General features: G+C 36.2%; 5 protein-coding genes and 1 long non-coding RNA gene across 9 annotated transcripts in view; 4 read left to right on the top strand and 2 right to left on the bottom strand.

Moving 5' to 3' along the window:
* Positions 1-656: 656 nt before the first annotated feature.
* On the bottom strand, positions 657-3452 carry LOC111778316. 3 transcript variants are annotated; one of them, XR_002812526.1, is made up of 5 exons: positions 3383-3452; positions 3116-3284; positions 2069-2167; positions 1500-1693; positions 847-1108 (listed from the first exon to the last, which is right to left on the bottom strand). It is a non-coding gene; the product is annotated as an uncharacterized LOC111778316 (long non-coding RNA). The 3 variants fall into 3 exon arrangements; XR_002812527.1 differs by lacking the exons at positions 847-1108; positions 3383-3452 and adding an exon at positions 657-728 and having other exon boundaries at positions 3116-3364; XR_002812525.1 differs by lacking the exon at positions 3383-3452 and having other exon boundaries at positions 3116-3364.
* A 1075-nt stretch (positions 3453-4527) lies between these two features.
* Positions 4528-5600, top strand: LOC111778188 (60S ribosomal protein L37-3-like). The gene is made up of 4 exons (XM_023657875.1): positions 4528-4604; positions 4687-4822; positions 5122-5223; positions 5342-5600. Exons 1-4 carry the CDS (start codon positions 4602-4604, stop codon positions 5386-5388), a joined length of 288 nt encoding a protein of 95 aa, XP_023513643.1. The 5' UTR covers positions 4528-4601; the 3' UTR covers positions 5389-5600.
* A 624-nt stretch (positions 5601-6224) lies between these two features.
* On the bottom strand, positions 6225-13382 carry LOC111778572. Of its 2 annotated transcripts, XM_023658482.1 has the most exons (16): positions 12638-13380; positions 11329-11722; positions 11072-11249; positions 10828-10967; positions 9526-10741; positions 9326-9429; positions 9093-9237; positions 8663-8731; positions 8533-8578; positions 8260-8433; positions 7995-8182; positions 7557-7636; positions 7299-7434; positions 6951-7122; positions 6757-6839; positions 6225-6667 (listed from the first exon to the last, which is right to left on the bottom strand). In XM_023658482.1, the coding sequence occupies exons 1-16, from the start codon at positions 12741-12743 to the stop codon at positions 6530-6532; spliced, it is 3369 nt and encodes a 1122-aa protein (XP_023514250.1). In that variant the 5' UTR covers positions 12744-13380; the 3' UTR covers positions 6225-6529. The 2 variants fall into 2 exon arrangements, with proteins under 2 accessions (XP_023514250.1, XP_023514251.1); XM_023658483.1 differs by lacking the exons at positions 6225-6667; positions 6757-6839; positions 6951-7122 and having other exon boundaries at positions 7365-7487; positions 12638-13382.
* A 1352-nt stretch (positions 13383-14734) lies between these two features.
* On the top strand, positions 14735-19086 carry LOC111778135 (ras-related protein Rab7). The gene is made up of 7 exons (XM_023657800.1): positions 14735-14914; positions 15138-15164; positions 15274-15373; positions 16899-17045; positions 17132-17212; positions 17350-17495; positions 18845-19086. Exons 1-7 carry the CDS (start codon positions 14862-14864, stop codon positions 18909-18911), a joined length of 621 nt encoding a protein of 206 aa, XP_023513568.1. The 5' UTR covers positions 14735-14861; the 3' UTR covers positions 18912-19086.
* Positions 19087-20895: 1809 nt separating this feature from the next.
* Positions 20896-23266, top strand: LOC111778399. Its single transcript, XM_023658194.1, has 3 exons — positions 20896-21707; positions 22095-22280; positions 22513-23266. Exons 1-3 carry the CDS (start codon positions 21240-21242, stop codon positions 22789-22791), a joined length of 933 nt encoding a protein of 310 aa, XP_023513962.1. The 5' UTR covers positions 20896-21239; the 3' UTR covers positions 22792-23266.
* Positions 23267-23916: 650 nt separating this feature from the next.
* Positions 23917-24397, top strand: part of LOC111778400 (dynein light chain LC6, flagellar outer arm-like) — a 1223-nt gene continuing 742 nt past the window's right edge. Inside the window, exon 1 of the mRNA XM_023658195.1 lies at positions 23917-24367. Within this exon, the coding sequence (XP_023513963.1) occupies positions 24230-24367 (138 nt within the window). The 5' untranslated portion in view covers positions 23917-24229. The remainder of the gene's footprint in view (positions 24368-24397) is intronic.

The raw sequence follows: 24397 nt of genomic DNA, 5'->3' as shown, positions 1-24397 counted from the left end.
AAAAAAAAAAAACGCATCAAATCAAGTAATCATAAAGGCCTAATTCTCAGACCCAAATGCAGTAACAAAGTTCAAACTTTTATTGAGAACTTTTTACAGAGCTGAACAAAAACAGGCAATGAATCAGTATAACCGCACAAAGGACATTCTCACCATAGGTGAATAAAAATATAGAAAAACAATCAAACCAAATTTCCAAAAAGAAAGGAACGAAAAATAGTTAAAAGATATAGCTCACTGATATGAATATCTATAACCTCCTCTTTGAGCTGTTCATACTCTTAGTAGAAGCCTCAGGAACAGAGAATTCAGAGTGTATGTCCATGAAAAACCTGTCCACAATTTCAAGATAAACAGGACTTCTTAAGCGAGAGTAGTAATGAATTGCTTCTTCAATATCCAACTCTTGTTCCATATCTCCTCTATCCAACATCTCCAATTCCTTCATTTTTTGTACTAATCCATCACTTCTCCTACTACAGCTTTTAACATCACCTTTTCTGAAATGGGTATTTCCTTGTTTCTTCTTCTCTTTCACAGCCTTCTCTTGTCTGATCCTTGGAAGGCCTTGTTCTTCTTGTTCCTTCATGTTTTCCTTGGATGTTCTCACACTGCCTCTGTCAATGCTTCTCTTTGCTGCTTTATGCAGTGTGGACTGCCACTCATCATAAAAATCAATGTAGATTCTCTCTGTTGGATGGGTATGCTGTGGCTGTGGGTTTCCTTTGCTGCATGGAAAGAGGAGGAAGGAAGTGGGTTTCTGCAGCTTTTGAAACCCTTTGAAGAATAAATGCTTGAAGTTTTCAAGAGTTTTGTGGATGGTTTCTTTTAGTAGCATTTGGATGTTTGCAGTGTAGTACAACAATCACAGGGCTTTGTTAACTCTCAATATGTTCACTAAATATTTCAGCAACACAGAGAAGAAAGATGGAGACAAATCATGTTTCACGCAGTTATACCTAAAGACAAAGCCAGAGCAAGTGGAAGCTCCAAGTCTTGCCTTTAAGGACTATTCTCTCTTTCTAAAAGTAGAAAATCTTAACCGCTTGAACTTTGATAATAGATAGCACGGAATCCCATGAGCTCTTGAATGCTTCGGTTTGACTACCTGTTGTGTAAAGAGCTAGGCATTAACTAAGATGCAAAGCTAAAGATGGTGGGTTTCTAAAAGTGTAATGCCATTAAATCGACTATTCAGGCATGTACCTAATTGTTGTAAAGGCAATCCCCGACCCATTAAGGACCCATTTGGCAAATGGTCCCAGCAAAAGATTAAAGAGAGATGTCCCAATGGAACAAAAGTTCATACTATTCTGGTTTTAATCATGTTACAGAAAGGCTTATTCAAATTAGCACAGTCAATTCACCATGATCATCAAAGTTTGAATGGTAGGGAGGACAATCAATACAGTAATTGAGAGAATTTTAAATTTTAAAGAGAGAAAAAGTGAGACAAGAATAATTCAAGCGTGGAAAATGGCTACCAATCAAGAACATACCAATATGAACATAGCAAAGGTATAGCTCTGAATCCCGCCTCTGTTGTTAAATAGTTTCAAGCAATGAAAAATACTGTTTGTGTAGGCCCGTGCTGTGGATTCAGGTCCATTTTACTGAGTAGAATCGGCAGATTTTTGTTGAAACTATGGGCGCTGAGAGTTTTAGCTTTAGCTTTGAACAACTCGAACACATTCTGCATTAAATTTCATTCAATGCAGTTGAAAAATCATGTTCATACTTGTGTGAGGGCCTTTGGTCCCCAATAAGCAAAGAGATTGGCACTACCATTCTTCTCAATAGTTGATAGGATAAGCTAAAGTCATTTTCCGAGTAAAAGTGTAATAGCTCAAGCCCACCACTAGCAGGTTTTTTAAATGCATCCATTAGGAAAAAGTTTCTATATCATTATAAAAAATATTTCGTTCTCCTACATAATCAAAGTGAGATCTCACAAAAAGCAACTCAACTCAATTCAATCCCTAAACCAATCTCGTCATAACTTGTTTTAGAAAAAATCATAAATCGGCTAGACTATTACTTTTTCTTTGGTTGTTGTCTAGTTGGTTACCTGGAAAAAGAATCGGTAATCATGAGCTTTTGAATAACCAAACTGTTGCTTGATATGACAGCAAGATTTGGCAAAAGTTGCAGGCCAAATCATGATAATCTATTCAGTAAAAGAAAACAAATCATCAGTATGGTACTCATTCAAATTGAAGATGTAGCATAGCATACAATAGGTGGCAGTACATCAGCAGTGAAATACACAAGCAAAGCTAGATCTTATTACTCAATACTGACACAGCAAGACTCCCCAAAATAATGTGTATAGATCCAATGTGCTAAACATCTTCGTTATTAGTACACGAACCGTAACGGTTCAAGCCAACCGCTAGCAGATATTGTCCTCTTTGGACTTTTCCTTCAGGGCTTTCTTTCATGGTTTAAACGCGTTAAATAGAAAGAGGTTTCAACACCTTTATAAGAAATGTTTCGTTCTGACCTCTCCAACCAATGTGGGATCTCACAATCCACCTCCTTGAGGTCCTAGCGTCTTCACTGGCACATCGTTCGATGTCTGGCTTTGATACCATTTGTAAACGGCCCAAGTCTACCGCTAGCAGATATTGTCCATTTTGGGCTTTCCCTTATGGACTTCCTCTAAATGATTTAAAACGCGCAACTAGCGAGAGGTTTTCACATTCTTATAAGTAGTTCGTTCCCCTCTCCAACCAACGTGGAATCTCAATCCAACAAATGGAACAAAGCCACCCACCACTAACATCTGTTGGGAACAAATATAAATAGGGACCAGAAGTGCATTTTTGGTCCCATAAGAAAGATACCAATATGTACTTCTATAAGTTAGCTTATTTCACAAATCCTACAAATTCAATCACGAATCTCAGTTACAGCTCATTTGACCTTTCCTACTGGGACCAATTGCTATAATCTAAATTACCGCTCAAAATAAGACAACGGTGAAGAAAGGGCGTTTTGTGCCTTTCTGGAAGTTTGTAGGGCAATATGTATCTGTTCCCAATAATAACGACAGATTCAACATAAATTTGTTCACTGTCCAATATTTCTATTGAGTTTAAGAAACTGAAATAACCTTTGATAGATTTCACCATAATTCTCAGTTGAAGAAATGGGACAGTCTTTAATCCACTTTGAGAACTTGTCAGCTCGGTGTGAAAAACTTCTTTTTGAGGAATCAGATGCGTAATGAACATCGACCGATAAAATTGCTGCACAATCATTGATAAGTCGAATAGCTCTACCTGTAATAAAGGCAATGAAAATGGGTGTTAGATTCAGACAAAATGAAAATGCAATGGCTTGAAAGTAGAGAACGCTTCATTATCACCAGAAATCTTACAAAATTAGGGCGGACTATTGATTCAGTGCGCGAGGATTATTCATACAGAGCCTGATCAAGATCTCACACCCAACCAATGCCCATACTATTTTTATTGGTAGGAGAAATTTTGGAAAAATAAAAATTAATTTAATGAAAATTTATGCTCAAAGTTGACAATATTATACTATTGAGAGGTTCGTGATTCTTAATATAGTATCAGAGTCATGCCCTTTAACTTAGTTATGTCAATAGAATCCTCGAAGTCAAATAAAGAGGTTGCGAGCTTAGGAGGTGTAATCAAAAGTGACTCAAGTGTCAAATAAAATGTGTACTTTATTTGAGGGCTCCTGAGGAAGGAATCGAGCCTTGATTAAGGGGAGGCTGTCTGAGAGCTCCATAGGCCTCAGGGAAGGCTCTATGGTGTACGTAGTTCGAGGGTTGGATTGTTGATGATTATTTAAATAAGTATTCCACCTGACTAATTAAGAGGAAAATGGTATCTTCATTAGTATGAGGCATTTTGGAGAAACCAAAAGTAAAGTCACGAGAGCTTAGCTCCAAGTAGACAATGTCATACCACTGTGGAGGTTCTTAATTCCTAACATAGTATCAGAGTCATGTCCTTAACTTAGTTATGTTAATAGAATCTTTAAGGTCGAACAAATAAGTTATGAGTCTCGAAGGTATGGTCAAAAGTGACTCAAGTGCTAAACAAAGAGTGTACTTTGTTCGAGAACTCCAAAGAAAAGAGTCGAGCCTCGAGTTAAGGGAAGGCTTTATGGTGTAGTTTGTTTGAATATTTTAATACTAAACCAAAATAAATATATAGAAAAAATACTTATTTTATTATTAGTCCTACAAATATAGGTATGGAAGGAAAAAAATCCATATTAAAAAACTATAATAGGCAACTTATTTTATTATTATTATTTAAAAAAAAAAAAAAAGAGCCTAATATAATAATTCGTTTATTTTTAACCGAGTTATACAAAATGGACTAAATCTGACAATGGGCCGAACGCCTTAAATATTAATTGGGCTGGAAGCTTTCAAGCTTCCGATATTGGGCTGGCCCAATATCTTACCCAAGGTCGTGGAGTCAAAGATTGGGCCGGCCCATCCTAATTGTCAAGCTCAAACCCTAAACGCTGTCATTCGGTCATATAAAACAGCCATTTTCTCTTCTGGAAGCTGCAGATAGAACTTTTCCACCCTAGGGTTTCTTCGTCCTGCATCAATGGTACCTCACTTTCTTCTCTGTTTCGATTTATGCTTCTGTGCAGTTGGATTCGTCGTTTTATTCTTGCTCGATTAATCTACAGGGTAAGGGTACGGGAAGTTTTGGTAAGAGGAGGAACAAGACCCATACTCTCTGTGTGCGGTGCGGCCGCCGCAGCTTCCATCTCCAGAAGAGTCGGTGTTCAGCATGTGCTTTCCCTGCTGCACGCAAGCGAAAGTGTAAGCACACTCGATGTTTCGCCTTTTTCGTCACTGTTCACTTTCTATAATTCGGTTTAAATCGACTATTTTGGCGTTTGTTTATTTTGATTCAATGTAATGCTGCCTTGAGTAACCATTGATGTGTATGGTAGTTTGTTGCTAGTGTTATGTATTAAGCCTGATAAGATGGTTGAGTCTGCGAATGTGAATGAGGTTCATTTGTTCGCTGGAGTAACGTGAAGTGATCATATTGATTTTGGTTTTCCGTGGAGATTGAATTAATCTTGATTCATCTCGTTGGCGTTGGGATTATTTAGATAACTGGAGTGTGAAGGCCATTAGGAGAAAGACAACCGGAACTGGAAGGATGAGGTACATGCGCCATGTTCCGCGTAGATTCAAGAGCGGCTTCAGAGAGGGTATGATATTGCATTTGTAATTGATTCAATTTTTTCGCACCATTTACTGCATTTACGTACTGGGTTTCAGAATTACCTGGTTTTTCATTCCTTGAAATTGCTTTGTGTTTGTCATTAGGTACTGAAGCTGCACCCAGGAACAAGGGAGCTGCAGCATCAGCATAAGGTTTTGGAAGGAGTTCAACTTAATTTCAGTTCCCAACTATAGCTTTCAGTAGGGTGGCTTTACTCGTCTGAGAATCATTTCATATAATTTTGTTTTCTAGTTTTGCCTTTTCATGATTTAGTTGAACGCGGTTTCTTTAATATTTAATGTTTTGAAATTTGGACAAATGATTAATCAGATTATGCGTACTCTGGTACTTGTTTTTGTGCTATTTTTAGTGTGTTCTTATTCTTCCCATCCTTCCAAGATTATTTTCAGCAAGTGTTGGAGGATCTATGTCGAATCACTAAATTGTATTAGTTCATTTCGAAATTGTTTAAATCTTGCCTAGGAGTGGTTTGTTTTGGTTACCCATCCCCAGAAGCTTCCTATCTGAAATGATCAATTTTACGTAGTCATACTATTATGAGCTCTAGGAGTGGTTTGATTAATAATGCAAGGTGAACTTGTTTGCTACATTTTATGAGCTCATTGTCGTCGTGTTCATTCTGCTGTTGAACTTGTATTTGTCAGTGCTTGGAGTTGTTTTGAACATCAAGTTTTTTTTAACTTTTTAATGACTTTTGACCAATTACTAAATGTTTGGTTCTAGGTGAATCACTTAAAAGCAGTCCTAAAACATTGTCTTCACAGTTCTCCAATACATCAGTCTAGTCTAGCCAGTCTTGAATGGGTATTCTTAGTGATATCAGAGCACTAATAAGCTCATTTGTACAGTTTATATAACCATATGAAGTAATTAAACAAACATTTGAGAAATTTTTATGAAAGATAATTTATAAACTAAAATGTGATTCTACACTGAGTTGGTGTACCTGTAAGGAGAAAATCTGTGTAGAAAACAATGATACCAACCCGTTCGTTCACATGATTTTGCCAAAATTACACCAAATGTGCACAAATCTATGCCTATACAAACCACCACAATGAAAAAATATTACAGGTACAGAAAAGAAACGCATTTCATCAATTGTTAGTACAGTACAACAGCCTATAAAAGGAGATAATTGCTACAATTTCCAAAAAGGGCCGTAAGCTCTGAACTTCAGAAACAAAAATGATTTGCGAGATGTAGATAGAATTTTGGGGTAATACTGTGCATGTCCAAGGCTGTAACCTGTGCATGATACAAAACAATCTTTAATGTTGTAGATCGAGTTTTCCAAACTTATCCTTTCGTTCGTGCAACTGTTTGAACACATAATTAAGCTCCGGAAACAATGTTAACAGCAGCAGCTCAATGAGGTCCAGTGCCAACAGCTTCGTGCATACACCTGACTGTAGTTGTTGCATTTCACAAACTTAAGAACGAACAAGTCAATTTGATCAAAAAGAGAAGCTATTGCTCATGAGAAGTATGCAAATACCTGAAGGAAGTAATACAAATCCTTGGCACATTGCTCGTATTCCTTTCGACCAACGAGCCCCACGATAGGAGGGGGTGCATTAGCTTCAATATCAAATTTCATCATAAGTTCAAGATCATAACAGATATGTTAATGTGAAGCAACTCTAAATGCTAGTTGTTCATGAGACTAAGAATAAAAAAGTGAGAACATACTAATCATTAGGTCATACACGAACTTTGCACGACGATCAGCTTCCTGTTGTTGCAGTTCCTCAAGGGACCGAGGAGATAGGATTTCGTTCGAGTTGTTGTCGGATGTTGAACCTTCAGGTTTCGGTGGCTGTTTCGGGCGCTTGCTTATGAATACTCCATCAGGCCACAGTATCTGTTCGATTACACCATTCAATACCCCTCCATCAATTAATCAGAGTATGAAAGTAGCTCTTTTCATTTTATTTCATGTCAGGTAAACTTGATTTATGATTTTACAAAAGAAAATAATGTTATAGAAAATCAAGTTACAAGAACAGTTCAAGAAGAAATGAAGAACAGGAGAGGTACCTGCTCAAGACGAGAGATGGCAGAAGCCATGGAAGATCCCTTGCGGAAACGCTGAATTTTCTGAATCAACCAATCCTCAAGAGCATCCCCCATTCCCAGTTGCAGCACCTGTTTTGCTACCCAAAACGCCTTTCTCCTATATTTTCAATACCACACTCCCCATATTATCAACCTACCAAAATTACTAATCTACAAAAAAATATTATACAATCAATCTATCAATCAATCAATCAAACACAAATCTTCTAAATCCAGCACCTGATCCATCCCCCATCTTGAAGCTGGAATATCACATCCACCAAGTTAAATATCGGCATTGTCAAATTCGGCGGCACCCACTGCAATAGTTCCAAATCAAACATCGCACGTTACCCCTCAATCGACTACGCTTATATAACTTACTCCTCGTTCGGATTTTTCCGTTTCATTCATTAACGTTCAAACACATAGTATTTTCGACTCAATAAAATACATTTTGATGTCACTTCATCATTTTCATCAATGAAATTTAACATTTGGGGAGAGTAAGAACTCAATTGCAAAAGAACACATAACTATGAAATTCAAAATTCAAAATATTTGAGGGCAGCTTAAAGAATGACACCAGATTTAGCCTACAGAAAATCAGTACAGGATTGAACATTGTATGCATAGCTACAAAGAAGCTTGAAAACAATGAAGGGAATTCAAGATTACCTCTGTAGGCAACATTGGATCAGTAGCAGCATCCAGAAGTGATTCAGAAGCCACTCGCGATCTTTCATTCTCTTTCTGGCTCTCAGTTTTCCCACAGTTTCTATTAGACAATGTTCCATTCTCCTTCTGATTCTCAGATTTCCCGGAGTTTCTATCAGGCAATCCACTCTTCTCCGTAGTAGCAGCATCTGAATCACTATCAGAGTTGTCAAAAACAATTTACATACTTTCTGAAAACTTGTTTTTACTGGAGAAGGGGACATGCCTTTTGTGTTCAATCTCAGGCCATTTTCCTGAAATTTAGTCTTCACCCGCAATTTAGGCTCAAAGGTTTCAGCAATTGCATGGTCTTTCCTCAGTGGTGATAACCCTTGGTTTATAGGGCTGTTCGGGTTTGAAACGCTTCTATTCTCTTCATGGGGTTTATCAGCTAGATCAACTGTAACATTTTCCAACAAAAATGATATAACAGACTAGAACACAAATAAAGGGTATATAGATTAGTCACATTCAATTATCCTAATTCAATATGGTTTACCTGTAAAGGTTTCAATGATGGAAAACGAGTTCAAGAATATGTATGTCTGCAACATATAAACATAGTTACATAAATTAAACATCCGGACAAGAGGTGCCACTGATATCCAGCAGGGAAGTAAAGATCTAACCTGGGAATCAACACTGAGAAAGTCCCAAACTTCAATAGATCCTGAAATTTTCGGGAGCTGTATAAGCCTCTGAAGAACAACAGGAAAAAAAAATTGGTCAAAAGGATTAAAAAAGGGACTTCACTATCACACAGACGAAACGACTTCCGAGAAATAAAGAGTGAAACAAATCCTCATAAAGCATAATATACTGCACTCAACTCAATAGAGCTGAAAGCTGAAACATACATTAGCAACAGTACCAGAATCTCCCATCATAAAAGTTAAAAAAAAAACGAAAAACGAAGAACAAACTAGTTCATGAAAATAAATAGATCCAGTTGAAAAATCATGACCCTTTAAGCAGGAAAAAGAATGTGAGTTAAGACTGCAGAAAAAAAAAAAAAAAAAAAAAAAAAAAACCAGATAATCAAGTAAGACAAGTTTGGACCTTTAAGTATTTATCAAGTAATTCACATCGTTCCTGAATAACTGGTAAATCTAATCCGGTGGAAAGAAAATGTTTCGGCGGCAAATGTAAATTGTACTCTGAAAACTCTTTCAGACGTCTATGCAACTCCTCAAAATGGCTGAACCTACAAGAATAAGAAAGGCAAGTGCATGCAAAAGGTTAGAAACCAATAAGGCATTAATAAATAAACCCAGAGAGTTTGTATTAAAAACCTTCTCTTGATGGACCAGCTATTGTAATTATTTACATCGGTAACAGATATGGAATATACAGCGAATGTTCTTGAACCACTCTTTACTATATTTGCACCCACCACCTGCATAAAAAATAAACTCGCAGCGACATCATTTATGCAAACGAAATTTCAACGTGCTCAAAGTATGAACTATTAAGATTTATTAAGAAAAAGTACCTCACATTTCAGCCTAAAGAAGGAATCGACCATCTGAGAACTATGAGTGTAATCTATAGGAGGAACATGGGAAATTGAAGGAACACATGAAGAAGCCGCTGCTCCACTATGGATTCTTACTGAACTCTCCATATCAGAGTCATCACTAGAGTCCTCTTCATTTACGGGCCCTAGTGGAGAATTTAGAATATCTTGTCCGTCACCAGATATAAAGCTTGTTCTCTCAACCTCCTGCCAAACAGGCAGCTTCTCACTGTTATGGCGGGATCTTTTCCTTCCAGACTGATTCCTGGATGGCTTATTATAGTGATCTTTACCTTTACCACCTGCCTTCTTAAGTCCAGAACCATCAGAACTCTCGAGCGGGTGATGAATGTGAGAAATTCCCGCATTTCTATTGTTTTTAGTATTCCAAACTTTGGTTCCAGGAGAGTCAAGGCCTGTAACATCACTTGTTTCCTCATCTTCAGAAGTATTTCCATCTGAGTCAAGATCATTTAGGTGCACGTCATCACGACCATTGCCTTGATAATGCAACATGGTAAAGTTACTTAATGTGTTTGAATTGGTTCGACAAGATGAGCCATAAACTGTAGGCGAGTCAGTAACGCCCAAGTGAACAGTGTCATTCTTAGAGCAATTATGCTTGCCCACATTTTCTCTATCAATTGTTTTAGAGATTATCTTATCATGATTCACAGAAACTGAGACAGGTTTCCCTTGAGAGAGGCCTTGTTGGACATTCTTGTTTGATTGATTCTCATCTTTTGTTTTGTAGTTTCTCCCTTTTGCCCACATGTTTTCAAAATGCTCAGGAGCTAGGGCCTTGACCTTTCTACGAGAAAACTGATCCAATTTTTCACCCCATTCTCCAGTAGAGCTATGTCTCTGGATAGTGCTTTCTTCAACATTTTGGGATGTAGGAGGCACCGATTTCCAGGACCGGGAAGATCGAGTATCAATTGAGAGAAGTGGGTCTTTTGAAAAACTGACTTTTGAGTTAAATTTTGCAGGAAAATCTGCAGGAGTGGACTGCGCATTTTTCATCTGCACCAGCTCAACACCAGCCATTGAAGGATCAAGGAACTTGGAAAGATCATCAGAGGAAACGCTTGGAGATTCATCTGTTTTGGACCCTAAATTTTCATTCGGCGATTCCATTTTCTTGGGCTTTTTCATATTTATGACCAAGGATTCTATTCTTTCGTTAATAAACCTGTTATCAAGAATTTTGAAAATATATTACAGCATCAAGCCAGAGATACATCTTAACAAAATCAAGAAAAATAGATTGGTTAATACCTTGGGCTAGCTAAGTTTAAAACTGGCCGCATTACTGCAGAAGCAAGAAGCTCCCTTGCAGTATAACGGAAGTATAAGCACTGAAGATCCTCACGCTTGAATGTGAATAAAATAAGACCATCCATCACATGCTGCAACACCTGTGAATGTGCAAGGAAAAAAGTTCAGTTGCTATGACATATAAATGCAATGCAAGGTACTTCACCCTTGCAAGCAAAAGTCATTGACTAAATAGAATCGAGACCTTATGCTGAGCTTCAGAAGAAAATAAAGCAGGGTGCAACATGTTCTCCATATCCAGGAGTCGTTTGAGTTCTGTATCTAATTGTTCAATTGTAATGGTTCCTAACTGTTTTTTCTCAATTTTTCCTTTAGTTGAACGAAAAATTTCCAAGTGTTTGCAGATGAGATTAATAAGATCCCTGCACCCAAAATTTAGTTCACTATTTTAAGCAACAAAAGATCAATAAAAAATAGAGCACAAGTACGTCCGAACTTAACCTCATCAGAAGATCAATCAGATTAATATTCCTAAAGCGTCCTGCAATTTCTCCCAGCACGCCGTTGACAATATTGATCAATTCCTCCGGACCTTCTTTATCGGGTGTTAAACGAGAATACCAAAGATCAGTCACCCATTCTGAAATTAAATGTCTAGTGAAGTGATCTATTGCATCCTCAGCAACACGTGAATTTACTTTCCTTCTCCACTCTGACTTCTTTACAACTTTCGGTAACTCAAGGGGTTCCTCCTGGGAAGTACCATTTTCTGGCAATGGTCTACGTATGTATGTAGCAGCTTTTCTCCTCATTTCCAAATCTAACGAGAAATAGCGGATGAGGATGATAAAAAACGCGGCTGCAGGTAAATTTACCCAAACTGAGGAGCTTGTCACTGAAACAGGAGTAAGATAGAATTATCTCCCCAAATAGAAGACGAACGCAAAAGTTAGCAGCAAGAACAGTGCACATACTATCTAACAGTACATCTTTAAGACTACAACTTGAGAGAGATATAATCGTCGAGCATATAACGCCATGCTACTTAGAAGATTGCAGCATAGACATATGACAGTAAATATCCCACCACCCGGCCTCGGGAAGGCAGAGAGAAACTAACAACGGATTAAACGAACTTTAGGTAAACCTCTTCTACCAAACGTTTTTGTGCTACCTAAGGGTGTGCGTGTGAGAGAAAAACTGATCTAATCATGCAGATTGGCTCCCATCAAAAAGAAGAAGCTCAAACACAAATAAATAAACATCATGCATCAATAAACTTCTCTAAGAAAACTCCAAAAACTATTTCCAATTATTATCAAATGACTCATTATCGTGTTAAGAACTATGTAATTTCAAATTCAAAACAGACGAACAAGTATTTCCATGAAAGTGCAAAAAGGAAAAGTAAACCAAACAACAAACAAGATTCAAATTATCTAGTAAACCAACCCAGTAATCTCTCTTTTTCTCCATGCAAAACAACATAGTAAATGCTGCTTTGAAACCATAACTCAACGAAAGCAAGTTATCATAACAATGCTAATGAACTAGAATTGTATCCCCCGAAGTGAAGTAGTGCTTTTCTGAGGCATAAACTTATGGATATAATTTATAAACGATTAAAGGGGCTTGTAAGGTTCAAGTTACAACAGGTAATCCAACACAAAAGAATCCAAATGAGTTAGACAGCATGCAAGCTAAAATAGAAATCCCAAGATGGACTAACTTCAATCAGATTATAACAAAAATGAAGTAAAAACAGTGATGGTTCATTCGCAATTGGATGAACAAAAATTCCATTTCTTACATGACATCATATATGATAAACCCACAATGGATACGACCAGAAAAAGAACCCGCTTCTTAGCTTCCTCGAGGATGTCCCGAACCGTAACCTGATTCTGGGAGCTCATTCCGCCCCAAAACACGAATCAAATTCGCACCCACGAGATATTGAAATGTTCAATCGAAGTAGTCACATTAAACCAACGAAGAATCGTTCGTTTTCAGATAGATGATCAGCGGAGAACCCACACCAAAAACTCAGAAACCCCCAATCGGAGATAGAAGCGATCAGGAACTGGGAAATCTCGAAATGAGGGGGGAAATTGAATAATTGTGGAAAAAAAGCAAAAACGAAATCAAATCAAATGGTGAGTAATGGGTTCGGAGTCGTGGACCGATGGAATATGGGCTGCCAATGAATTCGATGTTCTTCTATTTCTCATACTCCATGGTCAGTTCCACTTTCGCACTCCGTTGGTGATTGGGATTTGATTTTGGGTTTGGGAATTGGAAATTGGAAATTGGTAATGGAAATTCCATCCGTTTCACGGACGTTCGGGATTTTTGAGATTGGAATATCCAGATTTTTCACACTATCATCATTCTCTAATACTCAATTATTATTTTGGATCCATTTCTCTCTTAATTAAAACCCCTCCTACGATTCATTTAAACGTGAAAATAAAGATAAAAAATAAAAAATAAAAGAAGAACAACAACAACAAATATCAATCCCCAGACGGGCCACGGAACTGAATTCAAATGGTTGAACAGAAATTAAAATTGATTTTGGAAAATTATAATCAAATAACTTTCTCAAACCTTTTAATTAAATAATTAAAATAGGTACTGTTTCTTCAGTTCAACGATGATATTCCGTAAGAAAAATAAATAATAATTTATTTATTTTTTATTATTCTTTTAATAAAATTTGACTCAATTTTCTATTTTTAAAATACCAATTAGTATGAAATAATAATATTCAGTATGAGTTACGTTTAAATCATTTAATTTTCTAATAAATATTTGGCTGAATTCGATGTTAATCTATGCAATTAGTTTTTAATATTTTAAATTTAATATATATAATATTTTAGATTTAAAATTAATCATTATTTGTATAAAAATGTAAATTAAATCATGATCCAAACATTTTTGTTTGTATTTTTTTTTAACAGCATCTAATAGAAATTTTTAAAACTTATTTTAAAGTAGAAATTCATTAGATTAGGATACTTATGTGTATAAATTTTAAAAAATGACATTATTTATTTATTTGTGAAATAAAGACTATTCTACCCTAATGATATTATTGAAATGTCGAGGGTAATAATGGAGTTTTTTAAAAGAGAATAAATATTTTTATAAATAAATGATAAAATTGAAGGGTGTTTTTTTGTAATTTACCTTAAAAGTATATTTATTATAAATTTTTCAATTTGGAGAAAAAAGTGAGTTTAAACAGTTAAATTACAATTTTGGTCCATAAATTTTGTATATAATTTTTATGTTTAGAAATTGACTCGTCACACTATTTTAAAGTTATTGTTGTATTGCACACAAAACAAAAAATTTATACAATTATTAAACATAAAATAAATATTAAGATTAAGGACATTTTTTAAAGTTCATTAGATTTTTTTTTTTTTTTTTAATTTAAAAAAAATCAAAACAATCAACTTCACCTTGAACCCTAAACACGACCGGCCAACCCAATTCTTAAAAAAGGAAAAAATATCGGTTTCTGATCTTAGGCAAGAAATATAAGAGTTTCAAAGCCCCTAATTTCGACCCAATGTCCTAACTGCCCTCTAAATTGTGTTCGAGGGTCGTTGATTTGACACATACGAATCTTGAATGGTTTGGACTAACGTGAGTGATTTACTAATCGTAATGAATGGTTAAGTTAAAATGGAGAAAATGAAAAAAGAGTATTTTCCCGCCAACCGAATCTAAGTGAATTTTGGAACAATTGGAAGGGAATGTTGTATGGGAGGCAAATCTCAAAAAATGGGAACGAATGGCATTTCACGTAAAAAGCCAAAGATAGGGAGGGTATTTTTGGAATTTAGAAACTCAACCGCCCTTTGCTGTCCTCCCATTGTTTGGTGTCAATTTCCATTTCCCGGTCGGCCTTTTCCCTCTCGACAATACCAATAATAATTCGTCTCAAAACCAAATTTCCGTTCCTTCATCTCTGAAAATTTCCCCGAAAAAAGTTTCCCCAATTCGGAGGTTTTTGATCCATGGCTTCTCGTAGGCGCATACTTTTGAAAGTCATTATCCTTGGGGACAGTGGGTGAGCTTTCTATTTGCTTTTCTTGTTTCTCGCTCCTAATTCTATTGGATTTCTTGGATTCGAGAGAGTCGAAGAAAGTATGGTGGGGAATTTTGAAACTGATAAGAACTGGACCGATTCCAAGTTCTTTTTCTTTGTTTTTTCTGTTCTAATTCTTCCTTTATTGGATGTCATAGGTTTTCTATTTTTTTTTTACTAATTAAGTTTCTTCTATCTTTGGCAGCGTGGGGAAGACATCGCTGATGAATCAGTATGGCTTTCATTCAATCCGAAACTTACAAGTTTTGTTTTCGAACTCTTTTTGTTTATTAGGTCGTTTAATTACCTTTTGGCTCTGCTCCTTCCATTTGTTTGTCCAGGTATGTGAATCGTAAGTTTAGCAATCAGTACAAGGCGACTATTGGAGCAGATTTTCTCACAAAGGAAGTTCAGCTTGATGACAGGCTATTCACGTTGCAAGTAAGTATGGCTATCTTAGTTGTACTGTTTTCATCTGTTGGATATTCTAGTTTATCTTTGTTGTTATGTGGAATGTGTTCAATAGTTAGTGGGATGCAACGACTGCTTTGGTTAATAAGCATTAGCAGTTCATGCTAGAAATGGTCAATGGGCATCTTTAGAAATCACATTTTATGAAACTTTTTAGCATCACTCATAATATTTGAAATGAAAAGCAATTGGAACCGAGTTATGCAAAACAATGGCAATTGGTAATTGTGCCTTTACTCTGTGATAAAGATCACCTTGTCGTTCTTCTCTGACTTGGATATGTTTGAGATATAGTTGCTCCCGTTCCTTCCCTTGGCTGTGGTTTGGAATAGTTATGTATAGAGAGAGAGTTAACAGTAATTTTTGTTCCTAAACTTATGTCTCGTAAGATCTTCAGCTTTTAAAAATATCTTATAGGTGTTTAAACTTTCAAACATTCAATTTTAAGTCTAATAGGTTAATGAACTTCAAAAGTGTTTAATAGGGATTTGAACTTTTTAATTTTGTATCTATTAGATCCCCAAATAGATTTATTATGCATAAAATTGAATTACCAAATGATAAGGAATCACTATAAGGGAAGTGAGATTCGGATTACCTTGTTGATCAAATATCTCAAGGCAAGAACACTTGTTTGAGATTCGAATCCCTCCACAAGCAAGATCGATCATGTCAAGCTTGAATGATTCTAAACATGCAATCTAAACTACATAGAATTGCAAAGAAACTTAGTCATTCGCTAAATGAAAGCACAAATGCTCTTTTTATAACATTTTCCAAGTCTCTTTTACAAATACAACATACATGGCTTTATATAGCCTAAAAAAGAAACCTTTGACATTCCATTAGGCATTCCAAGAGTTGTAACATTCATATTTTATGGTCATAATTAACCATTATATAAATGTAACCTAAAGTAAATAAAAAGTCCTAAAATGCATTAATGAAACATCATAACGCTAAATTATGATCCACCCAAACTTTATGACAATGAAGCTCGATTCTTCTTCAATGTGGCATGAATTGAAACATCTTTTATAAATTTAACAATATTTTCTCACATCTTCCTTAAAGTTTATATTGCATGATTGATGTCTCGATTCTTATCAAATAGGTTTGTGAATTTTAAAAAATGAAGAACAGATTAGACACAAATTGAAAGTTTAGAGACCTACTTGATAAATTGTTTCTTACCCTAAAAAAAAAGATCTATTAGACACTTTAACCAAGTATCTATTAGACACATAATAGAGAATTTAGTGACTTATTAGGTTTTTTTTTTTCTTTTAGTATTTTAATGACCTATTAGATACAATTTTGAAAATTCATGCTCTACACTTGTAATTTAACCTATATAAGAAAACTCCAATGGTTTATTCTTGTTTTAATTTTAACTTTTTTATTATTACATTTTTAGTTTGTTGAGAAGGTGGTGTTTGGCTTCCTTTGTAATGTCTTGAGATGGACAATTTACATATGTAGTATAAAATTGCAGATCTGGGATACAGCTGGGCAAGAACGGTTTCAGAGTCTTGGTGTGGCCTTTTACCGTGGCGCTGATTGCTGCGTTCTAGTTTATGATGTGAATGTTATGAAATCGTTTGATAATCTTAACAACTGGCGAGAAGAGTTTCTGATTCAGGTTGTTATCGATCCAACGTTGATAGTTATGAGCCTATGACAACATAGATTGATTCTTACTGGAGGCTTTTTGTTCTTTATGTTTAGGCCAGTCCATCTGATCCTGAAAACTTTCCTTTTGTCGTACTGGGGAACAAGGTCGACGTTGATGGTGGGAACAGTAGAGTGGTGAGTTTTGCCTGATCTTGCTTGTATCATGACTATCTGAATTACTAGTCCAGAGTGAGGATAGTTCTTCTCTGCGTTAGGATAGATACTCATCTAGTAAATTGCATGGACATAAGGATCTTTTATTGGCATTGTAGGTTTCAGAGAAGAAAGCAAAGGCATGGTGTGCTTCAAAAGGAAACATACCATACTTTGAGACATCTGCAAAAGAAGGATTCAATGTGGATGCTGCATTTCAGTGTATAGCTAAAAATGCCCTCAAGAATGAACCAGAAGAAGAAGTGTAAGTATATTCCATTCAATTGAACTTCAAGTGTCACTTCATTTACCCGCTGATGACATCTTTTTATTGATTACACATTTAGCTACATTCTATCTTTATGGAATCTTGTTCAAGTAGGTTGAAAAACAGCATGAATATAGCATGTCTTGATGAAAATAAATTGAGGAACAAAGCCAAAAGAGGGGGAACTGCTGTTGACATTTGGGTGTACATTACGTTATAGTTATATCTGCTAAAAGCCAGCTAAAAGGGCAAGGGATATACTTCCATTTTCTTCTTAGGATTCCAGTTTTCTTTTTGTTTACAATGTAAACTTCGAATTAAGTTCGATGGATTTATAATGATAAAAAAAAAAAGTACCAGTTTTTTAATGGATTTCATAAATAGGGTTGTTGTAACAATCCAAGCCCACCACTAGCAGATATTGTCCTCTTAGGGCTTTTCGTTTCGAGTTTTCCCTCAAGGTTTTGAAACGCGTATGCTAGGGAGAAGTTTCCACACTCTTATAAAGAATATTTCGTTCCCCCTCTCCAACCAATGTGGGGTCTCACAATCCACCCCCTTGGGGGTCTAGTGTCCTCGCTGGCACACCGCCCAGTAACTGGCTCTGATACCATTTTCCACCGCCCAAGCCTACCTCTTGCAGATATTGTCCTCTTTGGGCTTTCTCTTTCGTGCTTCCAACCCAGGTTTTAAAATGCGTTGGCTAGGAATAGGTTTCCACACCCTTATAAGGAATGATTCGTTCTCCTCTCCAACCAATATGGGGTGTCACAGTTGTCCTTTAGCCATGTCCCTATCCGTCTTGAGTTTCAATAGATCTTTCACTCTCTTGCTGAGGTATGGGCAATAACTGTATCCTCGGAGCTTTGGAACCCAAGACATGTGTTCTTCCTTATAAGGTTTACACACCCTTATAAGAAATGTTTCGTTCTCCTTTCCAACCAATGTGGGGTGTCACAGTTGCCCCTTAGCCATGTCCCTATCCATCTTGAGTTTCAATAGATCTTTCACTCTCTTGCTGAGGTATGGACAATAGCTGTATCCTCAGAGTTTTGGAACCCAAGACGTGTTCTAGTCACAATCCATGACAATCATACATTCAAATGCCTCAAAAGTCTCTCTTTCCAATTGTATTGAAGGTCTTATTAGTGATTTCTTCAAATGAATGTTTTGTGTTTGCACATCACGAGGATACACAAAAACTGAACACCCGCCATCCAGAATTTCTTACCTTCTTCTAACGTGGTTGTTTTGTTATTCCTCTACTCTGTTGAATCCCTTATTAGTTGGAGTTTCTTTCCCGTGCTTGTCATTAATTCTTGTGTTCCTTCTTGGGGCCATGGCAGATACCTTCCCGACACCATCGATGTTGCGGGTGGACGGCAGCAAAGATCAACAGGATGTGAATGCTAAGTGTTTAACTACGAATGAGTTCTGTCTACTTCACTGTATTTCATCTGTTTTATGTTCCTTAAACCATATGGTCCAATTGTATTAACATGTAGTAGTCTAGTGATGCTGGTAAAGTTCTACTTCTATTCTGTGTTGTATCTATATTCTTTGATGTTTATATATTTTGCTTAAATCATTTGGGTCGGTCTCAAATAAAATGAAATACTTGGAAACCAATGTACAGAAGGAACAAACTAAAAGAAAAAACACAACCTAGAACAACTCCCCCAAGCTTGAATCTTCGATGCTTCAAGAATTATCATCAAGAGCCCTGGCTTTGATGCTTGCTTCTTGAACTAGATTCAATCTTGTGACCAAACAGGAGAGCTGCAGCTGGCTGTAATGGGCCTGGTCTCCGAGGTTTTGTTCCATTCTGGGTGAACAAACAGTCCAACTTGTGGGGTGTCTCATGGTTTGTCGGTCCAATTGTCCTTATCCTTACTGCCATAATCTTATATCTCCGGTTAGTCATTGACACCAAGTACTCAAACCTCCAATATGTACAATGAGATGGGGTTTATCTATCTACTTCACTCAGAGTTTCAAACTTTACTTCTTCAAAGAAGATAAGAGTCGCCAAAAAGTGTATCAATAAAGCTGATTGGTCATATTTTGCAAAGGATCGAATCATTCGTTCTTTTAGTCCTCTATATCGAACAAACATGAATAAAATGAACTCTTTAGAAGAGATTTGAGGTAGATTTTAGTTGATAATAGTCAAATTAATATTATTAACTTGACTCACCCTCTATTGAATATTATTAGTCTTACTCATCGTAGAGATTCCTATTATGACCTTTACATTTTAGATATATTATCCTTTTAGTCCTTGAATTTTTATCTATTTACTTATTGGTCCACATTTTTTCAAAAAATAAATTTAAAATGGTGTGTTTGGATGTCACTTCAATTATTTACTCTTTCAAAAAAAAAAAAAAAAAAAATCTTCATTTTTTTAATTGGAAGGGGAGAGTTTCGATTTAAACCTACATTTTTTCTGTCTATCTTATCCAATTTTTAACCAAAAAAAAAAAAAAAAAAAAAAAAAAAAAAAAAAANAGAATCTTGAGAATGCCGTAATAAAACAATTAACTACCAATTGTTAAGTTTAAAATTCTATGATCAAATCATTAAGCAACCCAACAGGGAATTTTGATTAATTAATACATTATGATAACTGTGGAAATTTATGAAAGATAAAGATGGAATAATGTGAAAAATTCAGATGTTATACACATTTGTTGGTAGTTGGTACAGAAACCTCAAATTGGCATAGCAAGAAATAAAATAAGTAAGCTGAATTATAATTAATAATTATTGTTCCATAAACTTTTATAAAAATGATGAATTATTGCTTGTCTTGATCTTGTGGTTATAACTACTACATCACTAGCACCCCAACCCAATTTGGTGCCACTTTATGGGAATCTTTTGGCATTTAATCCATTTATAATACAGTAGGTGTCATTCTAAATTTTATATTGTTCTTAAAGATAATAAATTATTGCCTTAACTTTCCAATGTGATTTTCGGCAATCTTAATGGCTAAACTTATCACAATTTGATCACACATGATTTGATTAAATAAATAAATAAAAAAAAGGCAGTTTCAACCTACTTTTTGTTAAGCAAAATATCATATCTTTAGACCATGTTTGCTCTCGTTTGCTGTGACACGTGCAACTATATGTAATTTGAGTGACGTAATTAAAATGAGATGAATAAAGTTAAAAGTATGTTGACAAATTATATGTTTAAATGTACCCATTTTGCATCTGTTTATTAAAAAAATTCAGGAGCAATCATTTAAACAAAATTCAACTAAGACAAATCTAATCTAAGTGTTCAAAAAAAAATTTGAAAAAAGAATTTATAACTAACCACTAAACAATTAAAAATGTAAAAATCTCCACAACCATTGAAATTAAAAGAAAAAAAAAATAAAGAAAACGGGGAAATTTTATAATTTAATCTATCCAATAACAAGCAGCTGCCGACAATCGTTCCCCCACTAGTGGTTGTCATTTGGCTTCGAGCCTTTTGGCCTTCGGTGGTGCTCAGAGCTTACCCCATTTCATCTTCTTCCTACTTGGCCTTTGAGCAGAGAGTTGCAGAGTTGCAGAGTTTTCCCCTGTTTTGAAATGGAGAGTTGTATCAATTCCTTGTTCTAGTAATACAAGGTCCCATTGAATGCGTTAGTGCTTTTTGTTTCTAAATCTTCATCTGGGTTTCAACTGCTATCTGATTTTTGTTCTGAAACTATCTTCAATTATCATAATCTCTGAAGAAATGCTATCGGCAAAATCTGAGTCTGATATTACCAGTTTGGCGCCATCGTCGCCTTCAAGGTCACCAAAGCGACCTACATACTATGTGCAGAGCCCTTCAAGGTGTTCTAATGATGGGGATAAATCTTCATCAATGCACACTACTCCAATCTATAACAATAGTCCAATAGAGTCACCTTCACACCCATCGTTCGGCCGTCATTCAAGAAACTCATCTGCGAGCCGATTTTCCGGTATTTTCCGGTCATCTTCAGGCAGAAAAGGGAGCAAGAAACAGAGCAATGACAAGGGGTGGCCTGAGTGTAATGTGATTATGGAAGAAGGGCCCTATGATGACCTTGAGGACAAGGCTCTCTCACGACGCTTTCAGGCAATAATTGCTCTTCTGAGTTTCATTACTTTGTTCACTCTTTTATGCTTGATCATTTGGGGCGCCAGCAGGCCTTTCAAGGCACAGATTTCTGTCAAGGTAATCAAGTTACTAATAGCTATTGATATGGTTGGATATATTTATATGTTCTTCACCCTCCTGATGAATAAATAAGTGATCATGTAAAGTGAAGTGATCATCTATGTTTACTAGAGAAGAAATGATACGCTAGAAATTTCATCATAAGACCCTATATTTGACCCAAAAAAAAAAAGCTTAACTAAGGACGCAGTTATACAACCTATAGACCAGAACATATTCAAAGAAGATCGTCAAACAATAAAGAAACTGATATCTTGAAGTATGTTAATTTTTTATATATATCCGTCACAGTTCTTTTGAACTTAAACTCTCTTCTTGACCGTGTCAATTTCCAACTTCATGAACAGAGCGTTCATTGTTTAATGTACAATCTGATCCTTTCAGAGCTTGGCTGTGCATAATTTCTATGTTGGGGAAGGTTCAGATTCCACTGGGGTTCCTACCAAGTTACTGACATTGAATAGCACATTGAGGTTAAGCGTATACAACCCTGCAACAATATTTGGCATTCATGTTACCTCCACACCAATTGATCTAATTTATTCAGAGATTGTTGTGGCATCTGGTCAGGTAATGAACTTCTACTGAGTTTCTGTTTTTTGACTCACAGCTTTGGAACTAATTGGTTTGAAAAAAAAGCTTGGATTGGAGGTCATTCTGTTAAATGCATCGTAGGCTTGCCTTAGGCAATAAAGCTAAGGGTTAAGCACAAAATCCAGGATTTATCAAGAATTTGTGATACTGTAACCGAAAATCAACCAAAGACATTAAATCATATGCCTTATGATGATCCTATGTGCAGTTGAGGAAATATTACCAACCAAGAAACAGTCACCGGACAGTATCTGTCAATTTGGAAGGAATCAAGGTTCCCATGTATGGAGCTGCATCAACTTTGTCTCTTCCCTCAACAAGTGGTCCGGTTCCAATGACGTTGGTGTTCAAAATTCGATCCCGAGGAAACGTTGTTGGGAAGCTAGTGAGAACAACGCATATAAAGCAAATCTCTTGTCCAGTAGGCATTGATTCTACCAGCACCAAAGCCATCGTGTTCAAGAAGAATTCATGCACATATGAGTGAGATTCTATTGCAGTTATCGCACCAACTAGGCTCACTGAGTCCTGAGTTTCGTATCAATGCAGTTATCTGTCTGTGAATGAAGTTGATAAGAAATTTGTCCGCAGATTATTTTTTTGTTGGTTTGTGCAGAGATACCTCAGTCAATAAAGAGTCCACCTTTGTAAAGTTCTTTCTGTTTCTGTGCAAGAGTGTTAACAAAACTGTATCAGATTTGTCTCCTCAACCATCTCTGGATGGCTTTAAATGACTCAAAATGAAGCCATACTCTTATTTCATTGCAGAAAATCAGGTTCTGGAAGAGAACCGATCAAGAATTCTGCATGGCATGTGGCCCTAAAAGTATTATCGGAAGAATTAGATAAGAAGATGGTAAAGTTCTGTAAAGATGTAGCTACGAACGTGGGAATTTTCAAGGAGTGCTTGTCAAAGTACATGGGGGGTTATGATGTGCATTAACCAAAGCCACTATCACCAATTTAGTGCTATTGATATTTTTCCATTGATATATTCCTTGGTTCTTTAATGATATCTATCTCGCATTTACTTTCTAGACGGATTCCCTTCTACAATTAGTGGGTTTCTCCAATGCCAAAAGAAATAATCTCTCTTTGAAAACGGTAGAGAATATGATTCCATTCTCACTCCTGTATGTCAGCCAAGTCTTTTCCTTTTAAACTTTTTTCTCTTTCCTTACCAAAGCAATTGGATAAGTCGCTGAAACTGGTAAGATTGGCGTCAACAAGATTTCATCTTTCATATTTATCTTCTTCTAGATTTATCTAAAACCCTTGTCCATTGTCCAATCCAACACTGAAAAATTCTCCATTTTGACTGATTTATCTAAGAACTTTGTTGTGGATGTTCAGACCGCCTTGATCGGAAGGCTGCAAACAATCCACGAGGACCCTTCACCTTGATCCACATCACAGAGCGAGTAAATTTGTCTGTGCAGTGTTTTTTAACTTTGGAACATAACCTAACGGCCCTATCCCACGTCGACTCGTTAACAGAAAAATCCAACGAAAAACTTGGCTTCATTATTGGCCTCAGCAGCTTTATCCTTTACCCATAATTATCTTCAGCGGGAAAAGTGTAAGGAAGATAATGAAAAATGAGATTTTCATTAATAGAATATTGTTAAAGGTCCTTAAAGTGGGGAGAGAAAATGACTGAAAAATAGTATTAATTGGAATCTGTGCCAGGTTAAACTTGAATGTCAAAAGATTCCGTCACATTTGGGAGAGGGGATTCCAGAGTTTTTCGTTGTTTAAAATCATCGTCCATTTGCTTCCTTCTTATATCTGTGTTTGATTTTACTCCTGGAAGAACGAAACATTCGAGATTGGTAAAATCTTTTCTGGATTTTGAAGATAAGACGCGCAGAGATCGGCGAGAACAAATCCCAGACAGTTTTCTGTTTTTAGAAAAGGGCTAAAGGATGTTGGAAGGCAAAGCTTCGGTACAGGACACAGATATGCCTAACAAGATGCAGATCCAAGCCATGGACGCTGCGTCTAAAGCTCTGGATCTCTATGATGTTTTCGATTGCAAATCCATTGCTGCCCACATAAAAAAGGTTCTCCCCCCCCCCCCCCCCCCCCCCCCC

This window comes from Cucurbita pepo, chromosome LG17 (genome assembly GCF_002806865.2).
Source record: "Cucurbita pepo subsp. pepo cultivar mu-cu-16 chromosome LG17, ASM280686v2, whole genome shotgun sequence".
In the NCBI taxonomy this organism is placed as follows: Eukaryota; Viridiplantae; Streptophyta; class Magnoliopsida; order Cucurbitales; family Cucurbitaceae; genus Cucurbita; species Cucurbita pepo.
This window is presented reverse-complemented; position numbering and strand designations above follow the sequence as displayed.

Coding starts and splice junctions, on each gene's coding strand:
- LOC111778188 (XM_023657875.1), top strand. Junction 4,823..5,121: donor TGCTGCACGCAAGCGAAAGT/GTAAGCACACTC, acceptor GGGATTATTTAG/ATAACTGGAGTGTGAAGGCC. Junction 5,224..5,341: donor CAAGAGCGGCTTCAGAGAGG/GTATGATATTGC, acceptor GTTTGTCATTAG/GTACTGAAGCTGCACCCAGG.
- LOC111778572 (XM_023658482.1), bottom strand. CDS start 12,743: ATGAGCTCCCAGAATCAGGTTACGGTTCGGGACATCCTCGAGGAAGCT. Junction 10,968..11,071: donor CTTCTGAAGCTCAGCATAAG/GTCTCGATTCTA, acceptor GCACATTCACAG/GTGTTGCAGCATGTGATGGA. Junction 8,579..8,662: donor TTCTCAGTGTTGATTCCCAG/GTTAGATCTTTA, acceptor TATATGTTGCAG/ACATACATATTCTTGAACTC.
- LOC111778135 (XM_023657800.1), top strand. CDS start 14,862: ATGGCTTCTCGTAGGCGCATACTTTTGAAAGTCATTATCCTTGGGGAC. Junction 14,915..15,137: donor ATTATCCTTGGGGACAGTGG/GTGAGCTTTCTA, acceptor TATCTTTGGCAG/CGTGGGGAAGACATCGCTGA. Junction 17,046..17,131: donor GAGAAGAGTTTCTGATTCAG/GTTGTTATCGAT, acceptor CTTTATGTTTAG/GCCAGTCCATCTGATCCTGA.
- LOC111778399 (XM_023658194.1), top strand. CDS start 21,240: ATGCTATCGGCAAAATCTGAGTCTGATATTACCAGTTTGGCGCCATCG. Junction 21,708..22,094: donor AGGCACAGATTTCTGTCAAG/GTAATCAAGTTA, acceptor TGATCCTTTCAG/AGCTTGGCTGTGCATAATTT. Junction 22,281..22,512: donor TTGTTGTGGCATCTGGTCAG/GTAATGAACTTC, acceptor TCCTATGTGCAG/TTGAGGAAATATTACCAACC.